General features: G+C 37.4%; 1 protein-coding gene across 1 annotated transcript; it reads left to right on the top strand.

Annotated features, from left to right (window-relative positions):
• Positions 1-7,967: 7,967 nt before the first annotated feature.
• LOC104220989 (PHD finger protein ALFIN-LIKE 2-like) lies at positions 7,968-21,524 on the top strand. Its single transcript, XM_009771961.2, has 4 exons — positions 7,968-8,261; positions 8,365-8,620; positions 20,772-20,892; positions 20,975-21,524. The coding sequence occupies exons 1-4, from the start codon at positions 8,162-8,164 to the stop codon at positions 21,233-21,235; spliced, it is 738 nt and encodes a 245-aa protein (XP_009770263.1). The 5' UTR covers positions 7,968-8,161; the 3' UTR covers positions 21,236-21,524.
• Positions 21,525-21,767: the final 243 nt, after the last annotated feature.

Below are 21,767 nucleotides of genomic sequence, written 5' to 3'. Positions count from 1 at the left end.
GGGCATATAGAACGACTCATCACACGCCAACACAGGCGACTCCTTATTCACTCATTTATGGAGTCGAAGTCGTCTTGCCACTTGAGCGTCAAATACTTTCATTATGACTGGATATTCAATAAGGGATCATTGATGAAGAAAATGCTCGACTTCGATTAACAGAGTTGGAAGCTCTTGATGAAAAGAGATTGGAAGCTCAACAGAGTCTTGAATGTTATCAAGTTTGATTGTCTCGCGCCTTCAATAAAAGAGTTCATCCGAGATCCTTTCAAGTAGGAGATCAAGTCCTTGGCGTACGAAGACCCATAATTACTTCCCATAAACTTGTAGGGAAGTTCACTTCAAAATGGGATGGGCCATATGTCGTACAAGTAGCTTATTCAAGTGGGGCTTACAAGTTGGTTGATGCAGATGGTGTGGGAATCGGCCCTATCAACGGTAAGTTTTTGAAGAAGTATTATCCATGAAGTTGCAAGTCATGATGCTCCTCGACGTACAAGCCTAAACTGCAAGTCATGATGCTCCTCGACGTACGAGCCTAAACTGCAAGTCATGACGCTCCTCGACGTACGAGCCTAAACTGCAAGTCATGACACTCCTTGACGCACGAGCCTAAACTGCATGTTGTTACACTCATAGCCCGCATGAGTCTAAATTGTGTACGCTCCCCCCCCCCCAAAAAAAATCCGCTAGGTTGAAAATCTCAAAAGAGTCGGCCTAGGCAAAAGTTAGGACATAAAAAAAAATCTACCCAGTCTGAACTACGGTATGACTTGATCCTCTTCACTGAGGTACGTAGGCAGCTTAGAGTTTCATTTTAAGTTCAGTCGCATAAGTTCAAAATATACATATTGCCCCAATTGTTGTTCGAATAAAGTATAAAAGAATGTAAGATCAAGCTGAAATGCCATCCTCCTACTGAACTTTGACCTCATTTGATTTAAAGGGGGCAACCCTCCATGGTAAATTGATATCTTCGATGGGCCAATTTAAGGAGGATGTCAAGTATTTGCATTGAAGTCCAGGGATTCTCTATGTCTTCAGGTTCGCCAAACCTTCAAGTTTGTTGGTGTCCAAGTCCGCCCTCTGCCTTATAAAAAAAGGGGAAGAGAAGAGAGACATCAAAAAGGAAACACAAGTATAAGGAAAGGATTGCTTGGCACAACGTTTCAAATTCAGTGAGACTTGAACTCAAGATATTTGTGAGAATATGGCTCTTAAATTTCGATTGATGGCAAGTAAGACATCTTCTAATTTCGACGTTCCTACACCAAAATATGAAAAAAAAATTGTGAGACTGCGCAAATCTGGAATTGATAGCGTGGTGCAATGTAAAGTTGATTTCAAAATATTATCTGGGACGATTCAGAAGTTATTTGATTGAGAATTTTGGATATATTCTAGGTCTTGAAGTCTAGTTTTCTTGAAATTAAACGGTTTGCAATTTCGATATTTCTACACCGAGATATGAATTTTTTGGTGAGACTGTGCAAATCTGGAATTGATAGGGTGGTGCAATATAAAGTTGATTTCAAAATATTATCTGGGACGATTCTGAAGTTGTTTGATTGAGAATTTTGGTTATATTCTAAATCTTGAAGTCTAGTTTTCTTGAAATTAAACGGTTTGCAATTTCTATATTTCTACACCGAGATATAAATTTTTCGGTGAGACTGCGCAAATCTGAAATTTTTAACATGGTGAAATCTAAAGTTGGTTTCAAGATATTATCCAGCGTGATTCTGAGTATTGGATATATTTTAGATATTGAAGTCATCAAACGATTCATTATTTGGACTCTCCCATGGCAAGATATGAATCATTTGTTACAAGCACGTAAAGCTAAAAATTATGTGACTAAGATAAAAGTCGAACAATGTAAAACAAAAGAGAAGCTGAAATATTTAAGCCCTCGAAGTCTCCAAGTTGAAGTCTTCAAGTGTATTCAAGTTGAAGTCCCCAAGTTGAAACCTTCAACCACGTCGGTCTTCGAGTTGAAGTCTTCAAATCCGTTGATCTTCAAGTTGAAATATTTAGGCCCTCCAAGTCTCAAAGTTGAAGTCTTCAACTCCGTCGGTCTTCAAGTTGAAATCTTCAAATCCGATGATCTTCAAGTTGAAATATTTAGGCCCTCCAAGTTTCAAAGTTGAAGTCTTCGAGTTCGTCGGTCTTAAAGTTGAAATATTTAAGCCCCCCAAGTTGAAGTCTTCAAGTCTTTCGGTCTTCAAGTTTCAGTCTTCAAATTCGCCGATCTTAAAATTGAATTGTTTAAGCCCTCCGAATCTTCGAGTTGAAGTCTGCAAAGTCCGCCAAATCTTCAAGGTTTTCCAAGTATTCAAGTCTATGTCGTCTTCGAGTTGAAGCTTTATAACTTTCCAATCTTAAGGTGGACATATAAGTTCCTTTGCACCTTAAGTTGGCCTCGTCGTGGGTTTGCCCTTAAAAGGAATTATAACTTTCCAATCTTAAGGTGGACATATAAGTCCCTTTGCACCTTAAGTTGGCCTTTTCGCGGGTTTGTCCTTAAAAGGAACTATAACTTTCTAATCTTAAGGTGGACATATGAGTCCTTTTGCACCTTAAGTTGGTCTCTCCGGTAGTCGAGCCACTTTGAGAGTAATCTCTCCAAGAATCGGGCCACATTGAGAGTAATCTCTCAAGAATCGGGCCACATTGAGAGTCATCTATCCAAGAATTGGGCCACATTGAGAGTAATCTCTCCAAGAATCGGGCCATTTTGAGAGTAATCTCTCCAAGAATTGGGCCACATTGAGAGTAATCTCTCCAAGAATCGGGCCATTTTGATAGTAATCTCTCCGGTAGTCGGGCCATGAGAGTAATCTCTCCGATATTCGGGCAAGGATGAATACTCATCCCTTCACACCCCAAGATTGTATTCTTCATGCGTGGATCATCTTATTGAAGAAGAACATATCTTTCTCGCTTGATCTACAAAAAAAAGACAACAAAGAAGAAAGCACAAGAAAAGAAGAAGAAATTACCTTCCCGTTAATGCTTCCGAGTCCACAAAAAATAAACTCAAGTGGCTTGCAAATACTGCGAATTGATGCTAACAAATACGAGCATATGAGTTTATATAGGCATGGGAGAGACGACTTAAAAGAATAACTTCCGATGTGGGATCACTTGTTGAGGCGGCTCCAAGAAGTAGTTTCCAACTTGAACTGGAATGTAGTAATTTGACTACTGCTCGAATAGTAATATACGTATTTCATAATTCAAGTAGGGGTCTAACTAAGCATTTGAATGAAGTTGGATTCTTAATGGAGATTGCACTATTTTTTAGAAACAATTCAAGACCAACGTGACTTGGTCTTGGACTCAAGTCCATGCTAAGCAAAAGTCATGTTTACGTAAATTTTGCCTAAGGGAATCCATCTGGTACTTGGATTCAAGAATTGTTTACTTAATCTTGAAAGCTGCGTATTGAGATGTAAACAAAAAATATGACTTTCCTTGGAAAAAGAAAACAAAGGGGTGTTAGTCGTAATACTTCAATCCTTGTCTTTCAATATTTGACAAATATATCCGACAAGACTTGAAGCAGGGGACATTTGTAGGCATATAAATTTATTGAATTCAAATTCAATAAATAATTTGGATTATATTTTAAATATATTTGTCCAAATAAATATTGGGCTAATATAATTAGATTAATTATATAAGACCAATATTATTGGGCTAGCCCATTTAATTGGGCTAAAGTGATGAGCCCACTTAATTAAGCCCAAGATGTCATCTTCCTAGAGGCTCAGTTTGGTGCCACGTGTCAAATGACGTGGCGCGCCAAGTCAAACAAAAGAGCCAATAGGATCGTGCCATGTGTCAAAATGACAAGGCATGCCCAGTTACACTAAAAGGCCAATGAAATCGCGCCACGTGTGCAAATGACATGTTCTGGCCAATCAAATGCGGTCATGTCACACTTCAATTTGATTGGTCGGAAAGAGTTTGTTCTTATCACAACTCTTCCCTTCGACAACTATAAATAGGGGTCTTCATAACTCAGAAAGGAGACCAGAAGTTATAACAAGAAGCAAGAGAGAGCTCGTGGATCAAACACCACAAATTTCTCTACAAGTTTCAAGCTTCAAGCAATCAAGTTCAAGTTCAAGAAATCAAGGTCAAGCTCAAGAACGAAGAACGAATCAAGATCAAGTTCAAGCAGCCAAGCTTAAGCTCTAGCTCAAGAACAAGATCATCGTTCGTGGAAACAAATAAAGATTCAAGATCAAGCCCAAAGGCCCTTGAATTTATTTACTATTGGAAGGAAGAATTAGAGGATTCATAGAGATTGTAACACTCAAATATTTAAAATAAAATACTACAATTGTTGCGATATTTTTCGGTCTTAATCTTATTTTCTCGACACAAATTTATTGTCTACAATATGTATTGTACCGATTATGGATGGGTTCACATCTAGTTCAATTGCTAATCGAAAATATAAGAGATCTTTTGTGTTTAAGAAGTATTTATGTTTTAGCTTTTGGTAAAAATGGCGTGTAGTAGCCACTAATTAAGGGTGTCTTTAATTTTTATCCACTAATTATAATGCTCAGCAAAAATAGCCATTACTAATAGAAAAAAGACAATTTTACCCTTTCTTCCTCTCTTTTGCGTTGCATTTTCATCTGGAATACCCAAGGTGATTTCATGGTCAGCCTCCTCCATGCTTGGTCAACAACATCAATCCCTCAATCCCTTATCTGTGCACATCAATCCCTCAATCCCTTGTCTCTCTCTCTCTCCAAAAGAAAATGTCGGAACCCTTCTTCATTTCACACACTATTGCTGCTTCTCTCAAGCACAAACTTCAACTTCCAAAACCCAGAAACTTTATAATAAACCCATGGATGAATTGCAGTTCAGTTCGACTCACAACTACTGCCGCTGCCACTAAGTGTAGTGGAAAAGTGAATAGATGGTCCCTTTATGGCATGAATGCTCTTGTAACTAGTGGCACTCGAGGCATTGGGTACTTTTTCATTTGCTAGTTCATGATTTATGTTCTGTTTCAAGATATTTATAGTCTTCAGTCCATCTACCATTAAAAGCAACTATTATGCATATTGTTTACATCCTACAAGTCAAGAGAATGGGAAACAAAGGACATACGTTATAAAACAATCCTTGTAGAATTAAGAACAGGTGTACTGTAAATGCAAGACTAAGATAAAGACTGCATGTCCTTAACATTTAAACATGGAATTAAAAGTTAAGGACTTCCAGTCCTTAACTTTTGAACAAGTAATTAAAACTTAAGGATTGTCTGTCCTTAACTTTTGAACCAGAAATTAAAACTTAAGGACTGCATGTCCTTAACTTTTGAACCAGAAATTAAAAGCTAAGGACTGCCTGTCCTTTAACATTTAAACATATAATTAAAGTTAAGGACTGCCAGTCCTTAACATTTAAATATGGAATTAAAAGTTAAGGACTGTCAGTCCTTAACTTCTGAACCAGAAATTAAAAGCTAAGGACTGCATGTCCTTTAACATTTAAACATGTAATTAAAGTTAAGGACTGCCAGTCCTTAACATTTAAACATGGAATTAAAAGTTAAGGACTGTCAGTCCTTAACTTTTGAACAAGAAATTAAAAGCTAAGGACTGCCTGTCCTTTAACATTTAAACATGGAATTAATAGTTAAGGACTGTTAGTCCTTAACATTTAAACATGTATTTAAAAGTTAAGGACTGTTAGTCCTTAACATTTGAACCAGAAATTAAAACATACAATTTAAAACTCAAGCTACAGGACTTTGTATACATAAGAACAACAACAAAGTGAAGGACATTTTGTCCTTAAGTTTTTTTATTCAATTTGCAAAATGAGGCTAGTAGAATCAAAGTTAAGGACATAGTGTTCTTATTTTTTTGAATTCAATTTCTAAAATGAAGACACTAACTGCTGCTGCTGCTCGCTTCTTCTCTTTGTGTAACTGCTGTTTGTGTTGATAGCGTAGGTATAAGTTATACCAGAAGGGTATTTTCGTCCAGTCAGGTATAAGTTTTTTAAAGGAATGGCTAAAATCTAAATACATTGAAAACAGTAGCTTTAAAATAAAAGCCACTGCTTTTAGTGGCTATTTGTGCCGTTCGCCCTAGCTTTTGCTAGTAAGTAAGCCCAGCAAATAGGTTAGTATACCTCATTTCTATATGTCAATGCCTTTACAAGTACAATATCGTATCCAAACTTAAAAGATTACAATTAATAAAGATGCATGATCTAATTTATTTTAGGGAAATTATCAACTATGTCCATTTATAGGTAGCTCATTACAAAAATCAGCCAATTGATAAAATATTACTAATATTAGTCAAATTAGCCAATTAACTATTTGTAGCAAAAAAAAAAAAAATTTTGCTTTGTTTTGAGTGGGTGTTATTAGAATAGATTGGGCACAACTTAAGGAGCTTGAATCTCAATTTTGGGATGATTTGGTGAAGTTTTGAGGTGGTTTGAATTGAAAATTCGGTAAAAACCGAACATGAAAAAAATGATATGTGTATCACACTGTGTATCATTTGTGTATCACCTATGTATCATATTTGTATCTATTGTGTATCACATCTATATCCATGTATACCTGTGTGTGAGATACATGCGTGATACATGTTTGATACATGTGTCACATAAGACTTTTTTGTACTCGATTTAATTACGAATTTTGATACAAAACCAGTCCAAATCACCTCCAATCTTTCTCAAATTTTATATATTGACTTATCTATATATTTTCAATGAATTTCAACTATACCCATTGAAAAAGTTCCATTTTTGTTTAGATTTTTGGAATATTGTATATATTTTTTGTATTTCATCACCTTATTTGCTACCTTATCTATAAAATTTCCTTTCCGTCTTGTATCTAGTGTTGCTAATCACGCTTAAAAATATGGAAAGTGATTTTTGCATGTGATTCTTTGAGAGAAAGAACCCTATTATTTATTTTTTCAATTTTTGTTGACTAATTTTGGTAAGTCTATGATTAATGGCTAGAGGTTGATAAGCTGAGATTTATTTGGGACATTTGTGTAAGTTCCCTTTATTTTACTTAAGACCTAATACTCTTTCGTGGTTCATCAAGTAATTACCCCAACATGTCAACAACAAAAATCTCTAGATAGCTTTAGGAATAGTAAAAAATATATAGTGGTGACAATCATAATATTTTTTGATTTTTTCTTTCTTATAAATATTATCTCTCAAGTATCGAGCATAAGAAAAGACTAGCCAACTACCTTCGCATATTCAATATTGTAAATTCTTATTTAAAAATTAAAAAGTTTCTTATTTTGTTGGTCGTAACTTTTATTCTCCCGTTTTAAGAACCAAAGAATCATCCTCAAATAACAATTATAAAATAAAAGTAAAACACCAGTTCAAACAAGGTCAAGTCATTCAAAAAAAATTTGAAGAATAAAAAGGATACTTTCAAAAATTAATTCTACACAGAAGTTGAGAATTTCAAACTAAACATAAATAAATTACTGGGTTCACCATCATCCCAAAAAATAACTATGGAGCTATAAAATAATCTTTAAAAATGGGCTTATAGTTATCTTTTCAACTTATAAAGAAGATGAGAAACTCAATGATCAAATCAATGTGTCAAGATAAACATCCAAATAAAAAGTAAATTGAGACAAAGAGTAAGAAAAATATCTTTTTCTTCCAATGACACGTGCCTTTTTATTTTTTTTCGTCCTTTGACACAATATTGACATGTAATTTTCTCGCACTTGATTTTGCTGTTTCGTGCATTTAACAGGGGCATTTCTATCGAGTTGAGGCGTTTATTTGATCATTATTAAGCTAGAGTATCTAATTGACAAACATTGCTAAGTTTAAGGGGTTATCTAGTTATTTTGCCTAAGTCAAAACCTCAAAATGTAAAATATTCCTGAATTTTAACTTGATTCCAAAATCCAAGATTCGGATTAATACAAAGCCCCCCCGGGCATCCCACTTTCTCCACCGAGACTGCAGATTTTCCATAGCCCTGAATCTTTGGCTTATGTCAACTCCGTTCCTACACATTTCTCGTCCTCTTTCTCCACATGAGTACAACCATAACCTTATAAATACTGAAATCTCATAAATAGCTGTGACTTGTAATTGACTAACTAAGCCCATGGCTTCCAACTCTTCCTCCCATAGCCCTCGCACCGTCGAAGAGATCTTCAAAGACTTCTCCGCCCGTCACGCCGCCGTCCTCCGTGCCCTCACTGCCGGTACTTCAATTTGTCCCTTTTTCTTATGCTTTGTTAAATTGATTCTCTTTTTTTTTTTACTTATCAAAAAGATTGATTCTCTTGTTTTGCTTGCAATTCTCAGATGTGGAGGAATTTTTCTCACAGTGCGATCCAGAGAGAGACAATTTGTGTTTGTATGGACATTCAAATGAGACTTGGGAAGTTGCAGTGCCAGCGGAGGAAGTTCCGCCAGAGTTACCGGAGCCGGTGTTAGGTATCAATTTTGCAAGGGATGGGATGGAGCGGAGAGACTGGTTGTCATTGGTTGCTATGCACACCGATTCGTGGCTGCTCTCTGTCGCTTTCTATTTCGGTGCTCGCCTTAATCGCAACGAAAGGTACCGTCTTTGTATTCTGTTAGCACATTGAAACTTTAACAAACCACTTCATTTTCCCGATTCAATTATTTTCTGTTCACTGTAGAAGCAGAAAATTTGACTTGGATTTTATTGAAAGGAATACTTCTTAAACTGATGCCTTTTCTTTCACATACCACGAAATTGTAATGAGTCGTCTAGTGCGGCGGATGTTATTATCAAGTTGGCACAAAATTAGGTGCTTTTGTATTGTCGGACGTGCACATCATATAAGTTGTTATTTGGGAGAAACTTTTATCGTTCCCCCTCTGTGAAAATTAACTCTAATGTCTGATTTTTAACATTTCTGTCATGTTTTTGGGCAAGTTAGAGATTTTACCGAGTAACTTTAGCCTAGTCTAGGAAAATGAGAATGCAGATCAAATTTACGGACTTTTGCAGTTCAAGATTGAAAGGAAACATTCGCAAAGAAGAATTATTTGAATTAAAGGAAAATTTCTTGAGTACTTCTCATTGGGTTGAACACATTGAGAGAAGGAAGAGTTTCGTCGACAAAGCTCAAGAGATGGACTTCTCTATTTGTTGGAAAACGAGCCGGAAGACCATGGCTCAACCCAAAACTTTTCTCCAATCAACTTTCCAGCAATAACAAACCTTTTATCTCTAATAACATCTTTGCTTTTGTACTCTGGGCAGGGTAGCAACATCAACTGGTGGGTGTTAGGTTTTTGATTTGCGGAGTAACTTAACCGTAGCTTATGATGACGAGAAACATAAATTGAAGGCTCCAACTCTTTTCCATTGGGCAAAAGCTACCTGTTCATTGTCGGAAGGAAATCCTTCGACTTGGAAGAGACGAATCGGATCCAGTGTTGGTACATACAAATGGGTCGAGAGGAAGAGAAACTTCATGTTCAGTATATACGTCAGTCAGAGCCTACTTCTGTGGCTATGTTATAGGTGATGAGACTAACCTCGGAAGGAGTTGGAGATATTTGTAGGAAGCGGCGGAAGAAGGAGCAACCGCACGAGTATCATGCATACCAAAAGTTTATTATGTAAGGTTGATATATACGGATTATTTTGATGCATGGGAAGAGGAAAAATCATATCATTGTTCCAGAATTTATCAGTATTATCAAAGGCGTGCTTAAGCCCTGAAGCGAGGCTCAAAACATGTTGAGCGCTTCGCCTCGCTTAACGGGCGCTTCAGTATTGTCATCAAAGCTCTAAGGCATACTTTTCCTTGCTAACAAGCGTAATCCGGAAGAGACGACACTAAACAATTGATACTTCACTTTATCGTAAATTTTCTTCAATTTCTTTGTCCATATATTTGGTGCATTTATGCTTATAGATATTAGTCTTGGACTACACATACATATTTGTAGTTTTTCTCCATTTTTGCTTTTTTTCTTTAAAGCCCACGCTTTATTTGCGCTTTGTGCTTAAAGCCCCAACATACCTTAGAGCTTTTTTGCGCTTTTCACCTTTAATAACATTGGAATTTATGCAAGACTCAAGTTGGATAGGTCTTGCAGTGAATATCTAGAGTTTTGTGGAAAAAGGTGAGAACCTCGTTAAAAGACCAAATGAGATAATCAAGAGCACCTACTTAGAAGTGGCAAAACTCTACCACGGGCCAGTGACATCCCTGTTAACTCACACATTGAAGATGACCATATTAGGTTAGGTGGGAGGCAGTAAAAGCATGCAAAGAATTTATGACGAGATGCCTAGCTGCTGAGGTTGTAGAGTCAAAGTGTCACTAACTGAATAGCAATGAATCGAAACTCTCATTAAGAAGAACAATAAGTTATCAATGGACTTTAATGTATCTGAATTTGTTGGAGATAAACCCCTAACTGGATTTCCCGCGACAACAGAAGCTGATAGAGTGAAGGTGGGAGCTTGGTTCTATGAAGGACATGAAGTGCTACTACAAAGCTTATTACCTTCTCTCATGCACAAGGATAATATTGTGGTGAAGTAAGGCTATTGGGTTCGACTAAATAACTTTTTTGTTCAGCAGATAATATTTTCGAAGCAATAGGGGAACAATGTGGGGAATTTATGGAGCTTGATCTTGGAGAAAGGTTAAGGAATTACATGAAATAGGTTTTTATTAAGATTCCTAATTCTCAAGGTCAGACCCCAAAATACATTTTTATTAGTGACATGGCTTCAGAAGTAGGAGTGGAGAAAGAGTGTGCAATTGCGATGCAAAATCAAGGGTCAGGTCAGGTTGTTGAAATTTTGCTGGTGGATTTGTAATGGTGTTATCCGGTAAAACAAACTTTTCACGTGAGAGCTGTAATGGGTCCTTTTGGACATGTTGCAACATGTCAAATTCAAACTTTGTAAGAGACGCATTGGAAGAGAACTTTTGTGATTTGGTTTTTGAAGATGTCCCCATAAATGGCGAGCTCGGAGAATATGTTAAAGGTATGGGCCAGGCTATAAAACCCAAAATAGGAGCTATCTCGAGGTGTGGAGATAATTCTTTAGAGGCCAAGTACATTTTGGCAACAACTGCTAAATACACACTTTGACTATGCCAATGACACAATAGACATCTTTTCTCAGCGGAAGTGTGTCTCGTAGACATAGGAGTCCTACAGACCATATGCGTGAAATATAATTGCCATCGACTAGTCAAACACACGATTTGTCGAATAACACATGTAATTTGAAGAAAAGGAAAAATAAACATGCATAATTTTTCTTAAAAAAAAAGTAGAAAACCCTCGACTCCCTCCTCTTTTTCTTCTTCTTCTTCCAAGCTTCCTAAAATTTGGCAATTCTTCCCCCTCCTTCCCTCATTTTCTTCTCATTCTCCTCTTCTTCCTGTTCCTCCCCATTTTCTTCAATTTTTTTCCCTTAACCACATCAAAATCTTTCTTTTCCTAAAATTCTTCTCTAAAACCCCAAACCAATAATGTAGGTAGTAAACTTGACGACAGATTCCGGTGAGTTATAGTCGAAGTTAATTCCGGTGAGTTATAGTCGAAGTTAGGCTATCTTTTGGATCCTGGAGGTTTCTTACGATGAGTCTGGCCATTCTTCTCTGATGAAAGATTCCTCTGTCAATTTGACAACAAAATTTCAACGATCAGCTTGGCTTTCCTCCGCTTATGGTAGTGAAGAGCTGAGTTTTTCTCCAAAGCGGTGGTGAGTTTCTTATGGAGAACATAATAGTAGAGAGGTGAGATGGTGGTTACTCTGGTTGCCTTTTTTTGTCTATTCTATGACGTGTGAGAAGGTTGGCTGGCCAGTGGTCTTGAGGGATGAATAAGATGGTCACCACTACCATAACTATGCCACCACCAACCACCATCCTTTGTCGGCACCCATAACCACCACCTTTAGCCATCACCACAACCACTACCACTACCAACCACCATATAATTATTTAAAAAAAATATTTAGTTGATAAAGTATTAGATTAATTAGTATTTTGTTTGTATTATTTATTAATTTTTAAATAAAACCGAATTTTGTATATAAGTGTTGAGAAAACAAACATGTCTTAATTTATTTAGTTTTCAGATCTCAATACAACATCTCAATATTCAGATGTATATTCAAGTTCAGATGTCTTAATCTCAATGCACATCTTAATATTCAGATTCAAATGTTTTAATCTTAATAAAAACAAATGGCACATTAGACAACTCAATAGAAAAAAGATATTAAATCCAGACAAGGATGAAGGGAAGATACTTGTTAACAGATGATGTTTTTGATATGAATGGGAAAGAAAGTGTTAGAATGACAATAGGGAATGGAAGAACATATATTATTTGGTCGGAGGATGTAAGGTGTCAGTGGAGAGTTGAAACCTAAGTATGTCTAAATTAGTTTCTTGTGTTCCTTTTTACGCAATTCCAAAAATATAGAAAAATAACTATAGTCGAAATCTCTAGGGCGTAATGGCCCAAGTTAAAATGAGCGAAGAGGATTTATGATTGAGCTAGCAACTGTAAGAGTTGTTTGGTATGGATTGTGAGAATGCACACGAAAATATTTTATTCACATGTGATGACAATGATACAATGAGCTCTCTCTCTATATATATAATACATGTCCTACTCCTAATACATATGAGATTAGAGTTATTTACTATTATTTAACTACCAAACTAACACTCCCCCTCAAATTGGTACATATAAATCATATAACTAATACGATCATCGGTGAGAGACTTGGTGAAAATATCAACAAGCTGATCATTCGACTTCACAAGTTTTTTAGCAATATCTCCTCAGAGTATCTTTTCTCTGACGAGTGACAATCAATCTAAATGTGTTTAGTCCTCTCATGGAACACCAGATTTGATGCAATATAAAGGGCAGCTTGATTATCGCACACAAGTTCCATCTGGCTGATTTCACCAAAATTTCAACTCCTTGAGCAATTGTTTGATCTAAATTAGCTCACATGTTGCCATTGCCATTGCTCGATATTGTGCTTCTGCACTAGATCGAGCAACTACATTCTGTTTCTTGCTCTTCCAAGACACCAAATTGCTTCCTACTAAAACACAATATCCAGACGTAGAACGTCTGTCAGAAGGTGATCTTACCCAATCAGCATCTGAGTATCCAACGATCTGCTCATGGCTTCGATCCTCAAACAATAACCCTTTTCCTGGAGCCGATTTTATATATCGAAGAATGCGAACAACTGCATCCCAATGACTATCACAGAGAGAATCCATAAACTGACTTACAACGCTCATAAGAAAGGAAATGTCAGGTCTAGTCTCTGTGAGATAATTTAATTTACCAACCAACCGCCTATATCTTGCAGGATCGCTAAGCGGCTCCCCCTGTCCTAGCAGAAGTGAATTCGAATCCATCAGAGTGTCAATCGTTCTACAACCTGTCATTCCTGTCTCCTCAAGAATGTCTAACTCATACATCCATTGTGATATCACAATACCTGAGCTAGACTGAGCGACCTCAATACCTGAAAAAACTTTAGTTTGCCCAGATCTTAGTCTGAAAGTGTTGAAAGAGATGTTGTTTCAATTTAGTAATACCATCCTGATCATTGCCGGTAATAACAATATCGTCAACATAAACCACCAGCTAAATATAGAGATCCGAAGCAGAATGCCGATAAAACACAGAGTGATCAGCTTCACCCCGAGTCATGCCAAACTCCTAGATAACTGTGTTGAACTTACCAAACCAGGCTCAATGAGACTGCTTTAGACCATAAAGTGACCGGCGCAAGCGACATACAAGGTCTTAAGACGAGTATATCTGAGTATATCCCTTGGCAACAAGACGAGCCTTAAGACTATCAACCTTTCCATCCGGACCAACCTTGACTGCATATACCCAACGGCAACCAACAGTAGATTTACTTGAAGGAAGAGGAACGAGCTCCCAAGTACCACTCGTATGTAAAGCAGACAACTCGTCAATTATAACCTGTCGCCATCCTTGATGAGACAATGCTTCACCTATAGATTTAGGGATGGAAACAGAGGACAAAGAAGATATAAAAGCATAATAGGGTGATGACAGACGATGATAACTTACACCGACATAATGGCGATTAGGATTAAGTGTGGTCTGTATACCTTTCCGAAGTGCAATCGGTGTAGTAGGAAGAGACAAGTCCGCAGTAGGAGCAGGGTCAGGTACAGGATGTGAATCAACTGGGCGCGTACGACGATGATAAGTCAAGAGTGGTGTTCCTGTGGCTGGGGATCTAGGAAGAGCCACGCTAGACTCCCAACAGTTGGAATGGGTAAGACTTCTGTGGCATGAGTCAAACGACTGCATAATAAAAGAATCATCAATAAAATATATACCACAATGCATGAGTCAAACAACTAATAGATGCAAGACTAAAAGGACAACCTCCCTTTTGCTTTAGTTTGAGATCCATTGGCTAAAGTAACAGCGGGAAGAGACTGTGAATACACAACATTTGACAAAAGGAATTTATTACCAGAGATATGATCAGAAGCGCCTGAGTCCACGACCCATGGTCCAAGAGTACTAGACTGGGAAATACAAGCAAAAGAATTACCAGCAACAGAAGTATTAGTCTGAGCTACAGAGGCTATTTGTGGAGATGTCTGCTTACTTGCTCGATACTGAAGGAACTTATTATATTCCCCTTCAGATAAAGAAAATCCCTGGTTACCTGTAGTCTCAGTCTGAGCAACATAAGCATTTTAGGGTGGACAGCCATGTAAAGAATAACACACGTCACGAGTATGTCCAAGTTTATGACACTAAGAGCATTTGGGTCTAGTTCTTCCAAAGCGACCTCCTACGCGTCTATTCTCCATAGTTTGAGATGCCCGATTGTCCACCGTCTGGGATGCGAGAACAGACGAGTCAAGTGTCTGTGATGAGATCACTGGGTGACTTGGTGCTGCAGCAAGGCGAAGTAATTGAGAGAATAATTCATCAATTGTGGGGACAGTCGGACTAGCCAAAATCTGATCGCTTACTAAGTCAAGATCATTAGGAAGTCCAGCAAGAGTAAGAACTAGAAATATCTTTTGTCGCTGCTCTTATTACTTTTCAACACTAGCAGAAACTAGCATCAACTTCTCAAATTCCTCCGTGACTGCCTATAATTGTCCTAAGTAAGTAGACATATCTAATTCATGTTTCTTTAAATTTGTCATCCGCGATATCACATCATAGAAACGAGATATGTCATTAGTGTATAAGGAATGGACGAAACAAGGGCTCAACTTGGAATCAATAGATCGCCTCAGAATACTGCATAATTGAGCATCGATTTTCTCCCAAAGTGCTTTGGCTTTTTCATCTCCTTCGCTAGACTTCCTGATTAAATGATTTTGAACACCTTGACCTTTACACCACAACTCGACAGACGAAGCTCAAGATAAGTAGTTTGAACTTCCCATTAAAGGTTTTGAGGTAATCATAACACCGAAATTGCCAGAGCCCGGGTTTTTAGACCCGAAAGCATCTACTCCCAAAAACATCGTCGGATTGAAGAGAGGTCTATAAAATTATCACCAAATAACAGAAAGAATCAATTAAAAACTCGCTGAAACAGATGAAGTAGACACTGTTTTAGCCGGAAAATTACTGTAGCTGCCGGAAAAAATCAGTGGAGTCACCGGAAAAACTCAAAGTGGTCAGAATCAAACGAAAACAGTATGGGTGGGGTCGGAATTAGTAGGCGACCCAACTCTTATGTAGAAACTTTATCAAAAAATGGTCGAAAGTGGTTGTACTTGCCGGCGCGTGAGCTCATGTGCACGCCGGAACCCTAGCTTCTGACGGCGCGTGAGGGCGCGCAAGGAGGCTTCTGCCGGAGATTTTTACTTGGGTTTGGTCGCCGGACGATGACGGATCTTGTGGTGTTAGATTTTGCACAACACTGACGGAGAGAGATGACGCAAATAGCCTTGAAAAGTTGCCGGAAAATTGAGACACGGTGACTTCTGACTCTGTATTCTAGTTCCCGGATGTGTCTCACCACCACGGCTCTGATACCAAGTGAGAATGAACTGGAAAATATTTTATTCACATGTGTTGACAATGATACAATGAGCCCTATATATATAATACATGTCCTACTCCTAATACATATGAGATTAGAGTTATTTACTACTCCCTCCGTTTCATATTAGATGAGGTACTTTCCTTTTTAGTCTGTTCCAAAACAAATGACACATTTCTAAATTTTGAAATAATTCAACTTTAAACTCTTCATTTTTCCCATTTACCCTTAATGAGAAGCTTTTGTAGTCACATAAATGTCATGGCCCCACAAACCTTTTACCCCTTAAGCTTTTAAGAACACAAGTTTTAAAAATCTTCTTTTTTCTTAAACTCCGTGCCGAGTCAAACTACCTCATCTAATAAAACGGAGGGAGTACTATTTAACTACCAAACTAACATCGACCATGAGCAATTTGTGACAACTTTAATGTCACTAGTTTTCCTAAAAAAAGAAACTCAAAGGAAAGGTCCCTCACTTCATAATTGTTTTGATTTGGTTGAAGCGTTGGAATTTGTCGACCTCTATCAAAGGGAGCAAATATGCATTTGCTAGAGGGTCTATCAGTGAACATACTGGTCTTGAAGTAGATGAACATAGTAGTCCTGAAGCAGATGCTTTTTCTTCTATCAATTTTGATTGGAAGATGAAACCACCAGAACTAATTATATTGGAGATGGTAAGACTTCACTATAAAGGATCCACAAAATCTAGAAAAAAGTGAAACTAAACAAAATTAACTGTCAAATCAGATGGAACATGGCCTTGGGTAGTAGGAGGTGACTTTAATGTCACCAGATCCACTGACGTTAGAAAGGGAGGATGGAGATTGTTCGGCTTAATGCTTTATTTTACAGCTTCATACAAGACCTGAAGCTGATAGATTTACCTTTGCAAAATGAAAGATACACTTGGTTCAAGGGACAGAATGGAGGTGCAGTCTCGAGGATAGACTAGTTTTTTGTTGATGGACAAGATGGAGCCTTCAGAAATATAAGTTGAGCTCCCTAATCTATTCTCGAACTGTGCTCCAATAATGCTTGAGTATGGTGAATAGAATAATAAATCTAATTTCACATTTGAGAATCAGTGGCTCAAAGGACATGATAAAAAACTTACAAGACCATAATAAATCTAATTTCACATTTGAGAATCAGTGGCTCAAAGGACATGATAAAAAACTTACAAGACCAGTCGCAAATTGTATGAGGGTGGAGGGCACACCAGATGTTTTAGCAAAGGAAATTGAAACTATTGAAGAGGTACTTAAAAGAGTGGAATGCTAATGTTTTCGGCTTTATTCACAAGGAAAAAAAAACTTTTCAGAGTACTATTGACAGTCTTGACGAAAATGGAAGGACATAGGGAATTAACAGAAAAAGATAGCATAGAAGGATGTAATGTTGGCAGAAGAAAATGAGATTATTAAGATGGACTAAATCTCATGGAGGCAAAAGGCAAACTGCTTATAGTTTATAGTGGGTGATACTAACACAAGAATTATTTAAAAAAAATGACAAACACAAATGTAAGAGACAATTAACATAGGCATGCTAAAGGAGGATGTCACTGTTGATTGAGGATGAGGCACATTTGGAAAGTTCAACATGAAGAGCTATCTACTGAATCTTAAAGCTAAAGGCCTAACTGGAAATGTGCTGACTTATGGTCATAAGTAGAGAAATATAGAAAGGTTGCAGGGTCAATTAACTTAAGAAGGGGTGAGATAGTCATTAAGGGTAGTTTAGATAATAAAGTTAGATGGATTATGAATAGCTCTTTTTAAAAATGTTGGCCTATTGTAAAGGCAGATACAGCGAAAACCTTCTTAATGCTATTTTTATAGCGTTGATATCAAAGAAAAGAGAGGCAGTGGAATTAAACAATTGTAGACCCATTAATAATACAAATTAAATGTGCAGATATTGAATAAGAAGTCGAAAGATGTTGCTGCATGACTAATCTTGGGCTCACAAAATGCATTCATCTTCATTTTTTTTCTTGGTAGGTACAAAATGCATTCATCTTTGGCAGACATATTATGTATGTATTCTTAATTTTCAGCGAGTGGATAGATATAAGATTGACGCAGAAGAAGCTGGCGTCTTATGGAAATTGGATCTTGAGAAAGGGTATGATCATATTAATTTAGGCATTTTTGTTAAAATTAATGATAAATATGGGGTTAGGGAGAGATAGCTAAAATGGATCATATTCTGTGTCTATCGTAAGCTTTTCCATGATTATAAGTTGGGAAGGTTTTTCCATTGTAAGAGGGGGTTGTGACAGGATGACGCCATATCTCCATTCTTCATTCATTATACAAACAGCTTGATTTAGCAATATGTTAAGAATAAGAGAAAGAATAGGGTTGATTGTTACTGTCTCACATGATACCCTATTGTTATATAGGTCAGGAAATACACAAAAAAAATATCTCTAAGTAGTACTCTTGAATTTTAAGCTAAGTTGCTTGGACATGGGTGCGGGTGTCCGGATATAGGGGTGCTGATCTAGAGGTCGGATCCTTCGAGATGTAAATTCTAAGATTTGGGGATACGGATCCTAGTACGGAAACGGGTGCGGAAATTCTGCAAAAAATAATGCAAAAAAAAAAATATCTCTAACTTATGAGAAATTTTATGGAATACTTACGTATAGCTTGTAAAGCGTTGATTTTTTTTTAATTCTGAAGTTGTAGATAAGTAAAGGATTGATTTCCTAGATAAGATATACTATTTTCTTCAAATTTATCCTAGTTTAGGTTTTGATCCTGGAAACCAAATTGTATCTCCTCTCGAATTTTTTATCCGTCGAGGTCAAAGTACCCAAACTTGTTTGGCCAAATCCGGTACGGATCCCATACCCACACCCATATTAGTGTCGTGTCGACACGAGTGCGGCACCTAAATTGCCATGTCGGAGCAACTTAGATTGTAAGGATGTTTTAGGTTTTTACACAACTTGAAGAAAAGTCTCATGTTCCCTCTGAATGACGTTAGAATGTAGAAATATGGTAGAGGTACTAGACTAGGTTGCGTAGTTGAACACCTTACTGAAATGTATCTCGGGCTTCCTTTGGTTGGAAAATATAGGATGAAACTGATATTGCAAGGAGAAGTTTGACAGGAGGTTGAAAAAACCAAAAACGTAAAGGGCAGCCTGGTGCACTATGTTCCCGTTATGCGCGGGGTCCGGGGAAGGGCCGAATTACAGGGGTGTATTGTACGCAGCCTTACCCTGTATTTCTGCAAGAGGTTGTTTTCACGGCTCGAACCCGAGACTTCTTGGTCACATGGTAGTAACTTTACCCGTTATGCTAAGGCTCCACTTCTCAAAAAACCAAAAACATAAAAAACCAAAAAAAGAAGTTTTGGCTGGAGGTGACCACCCTGTTGAAAAAGGTTTTGACCACATGGAGGGAATAGTTTTTATCATTGGATGGAAGAGTGTTTGAGTTGAATTGGAGAGGTGTTTAGGTGGAAGAGTAACACTTATAAATAGTGTTCTTGACAGCATCCCTACATATTGAATATCCGCCTTTCCTCTGCCAGTAAGTGTTGAAAAACAATTGAACAGAATAAGTAGCAATTTCCTATGGGAAAGGAACTCCGAATGCAGAAAGTTTCATTTAGTTTAATGGCCCGGCCTTTGGTGACTGCCTCAAAACGAGATGATGAACTGGGTAAAATCTTAAGACTGCAGAATAGGTATATTGCTAATGAAATGGCTTTGGAGATTTACTGGTGAACATATATAACTAAATAAGGGATATCAAGTGATATCTACCTCAATCAGCTGCAGTAATGGCCACTCATATCAACTCTGAAATAGTAATTTTTTCATCTTGTTAGCTATGAAATATTCAGATGCTTTTTGAATGAGTATTTGGCTGATCTTGTAATACTATATGGTCTACTGCAGTGTGGTATGATGCTAAGCATAGCCGCATAGGTCCCATTAACTATTTCTTTTTGCTTTTGGGTCTGTTGTACTTATTTTATATGAGCTACACCTCTCTTGGATGTGCCCCACAATAAGCATCTTTTACCTTTCAAAAGGTTACACACTCAAATGGGCCACCAGTGAGTTCTATGGTCAATCAGCTTTTCCTCGCAGTCCAAAATAATGTAGTGATGTATGTCCAGTTCTTTAAATGGGTCACACCTACATATATCTGGTTGAACTTCAGGTCTCAGAATTGTTTTATTTGGTTTATTTCCTTGTCATTTCCTTTTTTACTTTCAACGTTTTACTATTTGCATGCTTGGATCTCTTTTAGTGTCCACCTTGTGGCAAGATATAATAAACCAAATTACACATTCGTGTATCTTCTTTAGTAGTTTTCCTTTTACGGCCTAATTTACAAAAATATCACGTGGATCGTCCTGTACTTCAGTTCACATTGATACCAAAATGTGGCTGGTATACAAGTAATCGCCTTGAAGATATTCTTTTGTATATTCTGATAAAACTTTTCCTTCATGATGGTAAAGCTATCTTGGTTACGGTTTATCTCACCGAGCCTCCCTGGATTGAGAGTGGTTTGCAGTCTCAGCAGGCTTGACGATTTACACAGTGCAAACTATCTACCTTTGTTTAAATGAACTAAACTTCTAGTCCCTAATGTCATTTCTTTTGGTGGTGTTTTTTGGCTAAACAGGAGTCGTCTGTTTACCCTGATAAATGATCTGCCAACTGTCTTTGAAGTCGTGACAGGGAGGAAGCCTTTGAAGGACAAACCTAGTGTTGATAGTGGAAAGAAATCAAAGAATAACACAAAGGTACTCTATTCAATCATTTATATTTGTGGATCACCCTTTTCCATGTATAACTTAGATTACGTTCTTGCTTGCTTGCTTGCAGAGAGAAAAACAAGTTAAAGCAAATCAAAGGCTACGTGAGGAGAGTGATGATGAGGATGAAGGGAATGAAGACGAGCATGAAGAAACTCTATGTGGAAGTTGTGGAACAAATGGCAATGCAGATGAGTTCTGGATTGGCTGTGATATTTGTGAAAGGTGGTATCATGGCAAGTGCGTGAAAATAACGCCTGCAAAGGCTCAAAGTATCAAGGAATACAGATGTCCCTCTTGCAGCAATAAGAAGGCAAGACATATGGGTTGAGTTAAAAACTCTAGGAAGACTTGAGTTCATGTTGACAAAAATTGAAGATACTTAAATCTGCAGATGATCCCCCTAACCTGCACAACCCCAATTCTGCAGCGCCTTACTCTGTCTTACATATATACTTTTCTAGTTCCTTTTTTACTTTTTCTCAGTGTCTTATGTTTCTTGTAAGTTTATAGGTGTAGCTCTTTCTCGGAAGGGACGAAATCAAGTTCCTTGTATCGGTTGGCATCTTTAGTTCCTTTTCTTGCGACTGTTCAATTGAAGAATTCTGCATTCTTCCTTCTTTTCTTCTTTTTATTCGTTTGGTTTATATCCTGTAGTTCACTAGTATGCTCATATTAACTATTATCTAGCGTATTATTTTTTTCTGGTGAGCAATGTGTACAGGCTAATGCTATGGAATTATAAAATTGTTTCCCTAATATGCGCTCTGGATTAATATTGCTTTTTGAGAGCTTGCCGTGCTAACCTCCCAAAAAGGGGAAGATATGGATTTTATGGCAGTCTTTTGAACTCATCCTGGGAT

The sequence above is a fragment of the Nicotiana sylvestris genome, chromosome 3 (assembly GCF_000393655.2).
Source record: "Nicotiana sylvestris chromosome 3, ASM39365v2, whole genome shotgun sequence".
NCBI classification, from domain to species: domain Eukaryota; kingdom Viridiplantae; phylum Streptophyta; class Magnoliopsida; order Solanales; family Solanaceae; genus Nicotiana; species Nicotiana sylvestris.
Note: the sequence above shows the minus strand (reverse complement) of the source record. Positions and strands in the feature narration are given on the sequence as shown.

Excerpts from the sequence above, each read along its gene's own strand:
- LOC104220989 (XM_009771961.2), top strand. The coding sequence starts at position 8,162 with ATGGCTTCCAACTCTTCCTCCCATAGCCCTCGCACCGTCGAAGAGATC. Across the intron at positions 8,621-20,771 it reads CGCCTTAATCGCAACGAAAG|GAGTCGTCTGTTTACCCTGA; the intron begins GTACCGTCTTTG and ends TTGGCTAAACAG. Across the intron at positions 20,893-20,974 it reads AATCAAAGAATAACACAAAG|AGAGAAAAACAAGTTAAAGC; the intron begins GTACTCTATTCA and ends GCTTGCTTGCAG.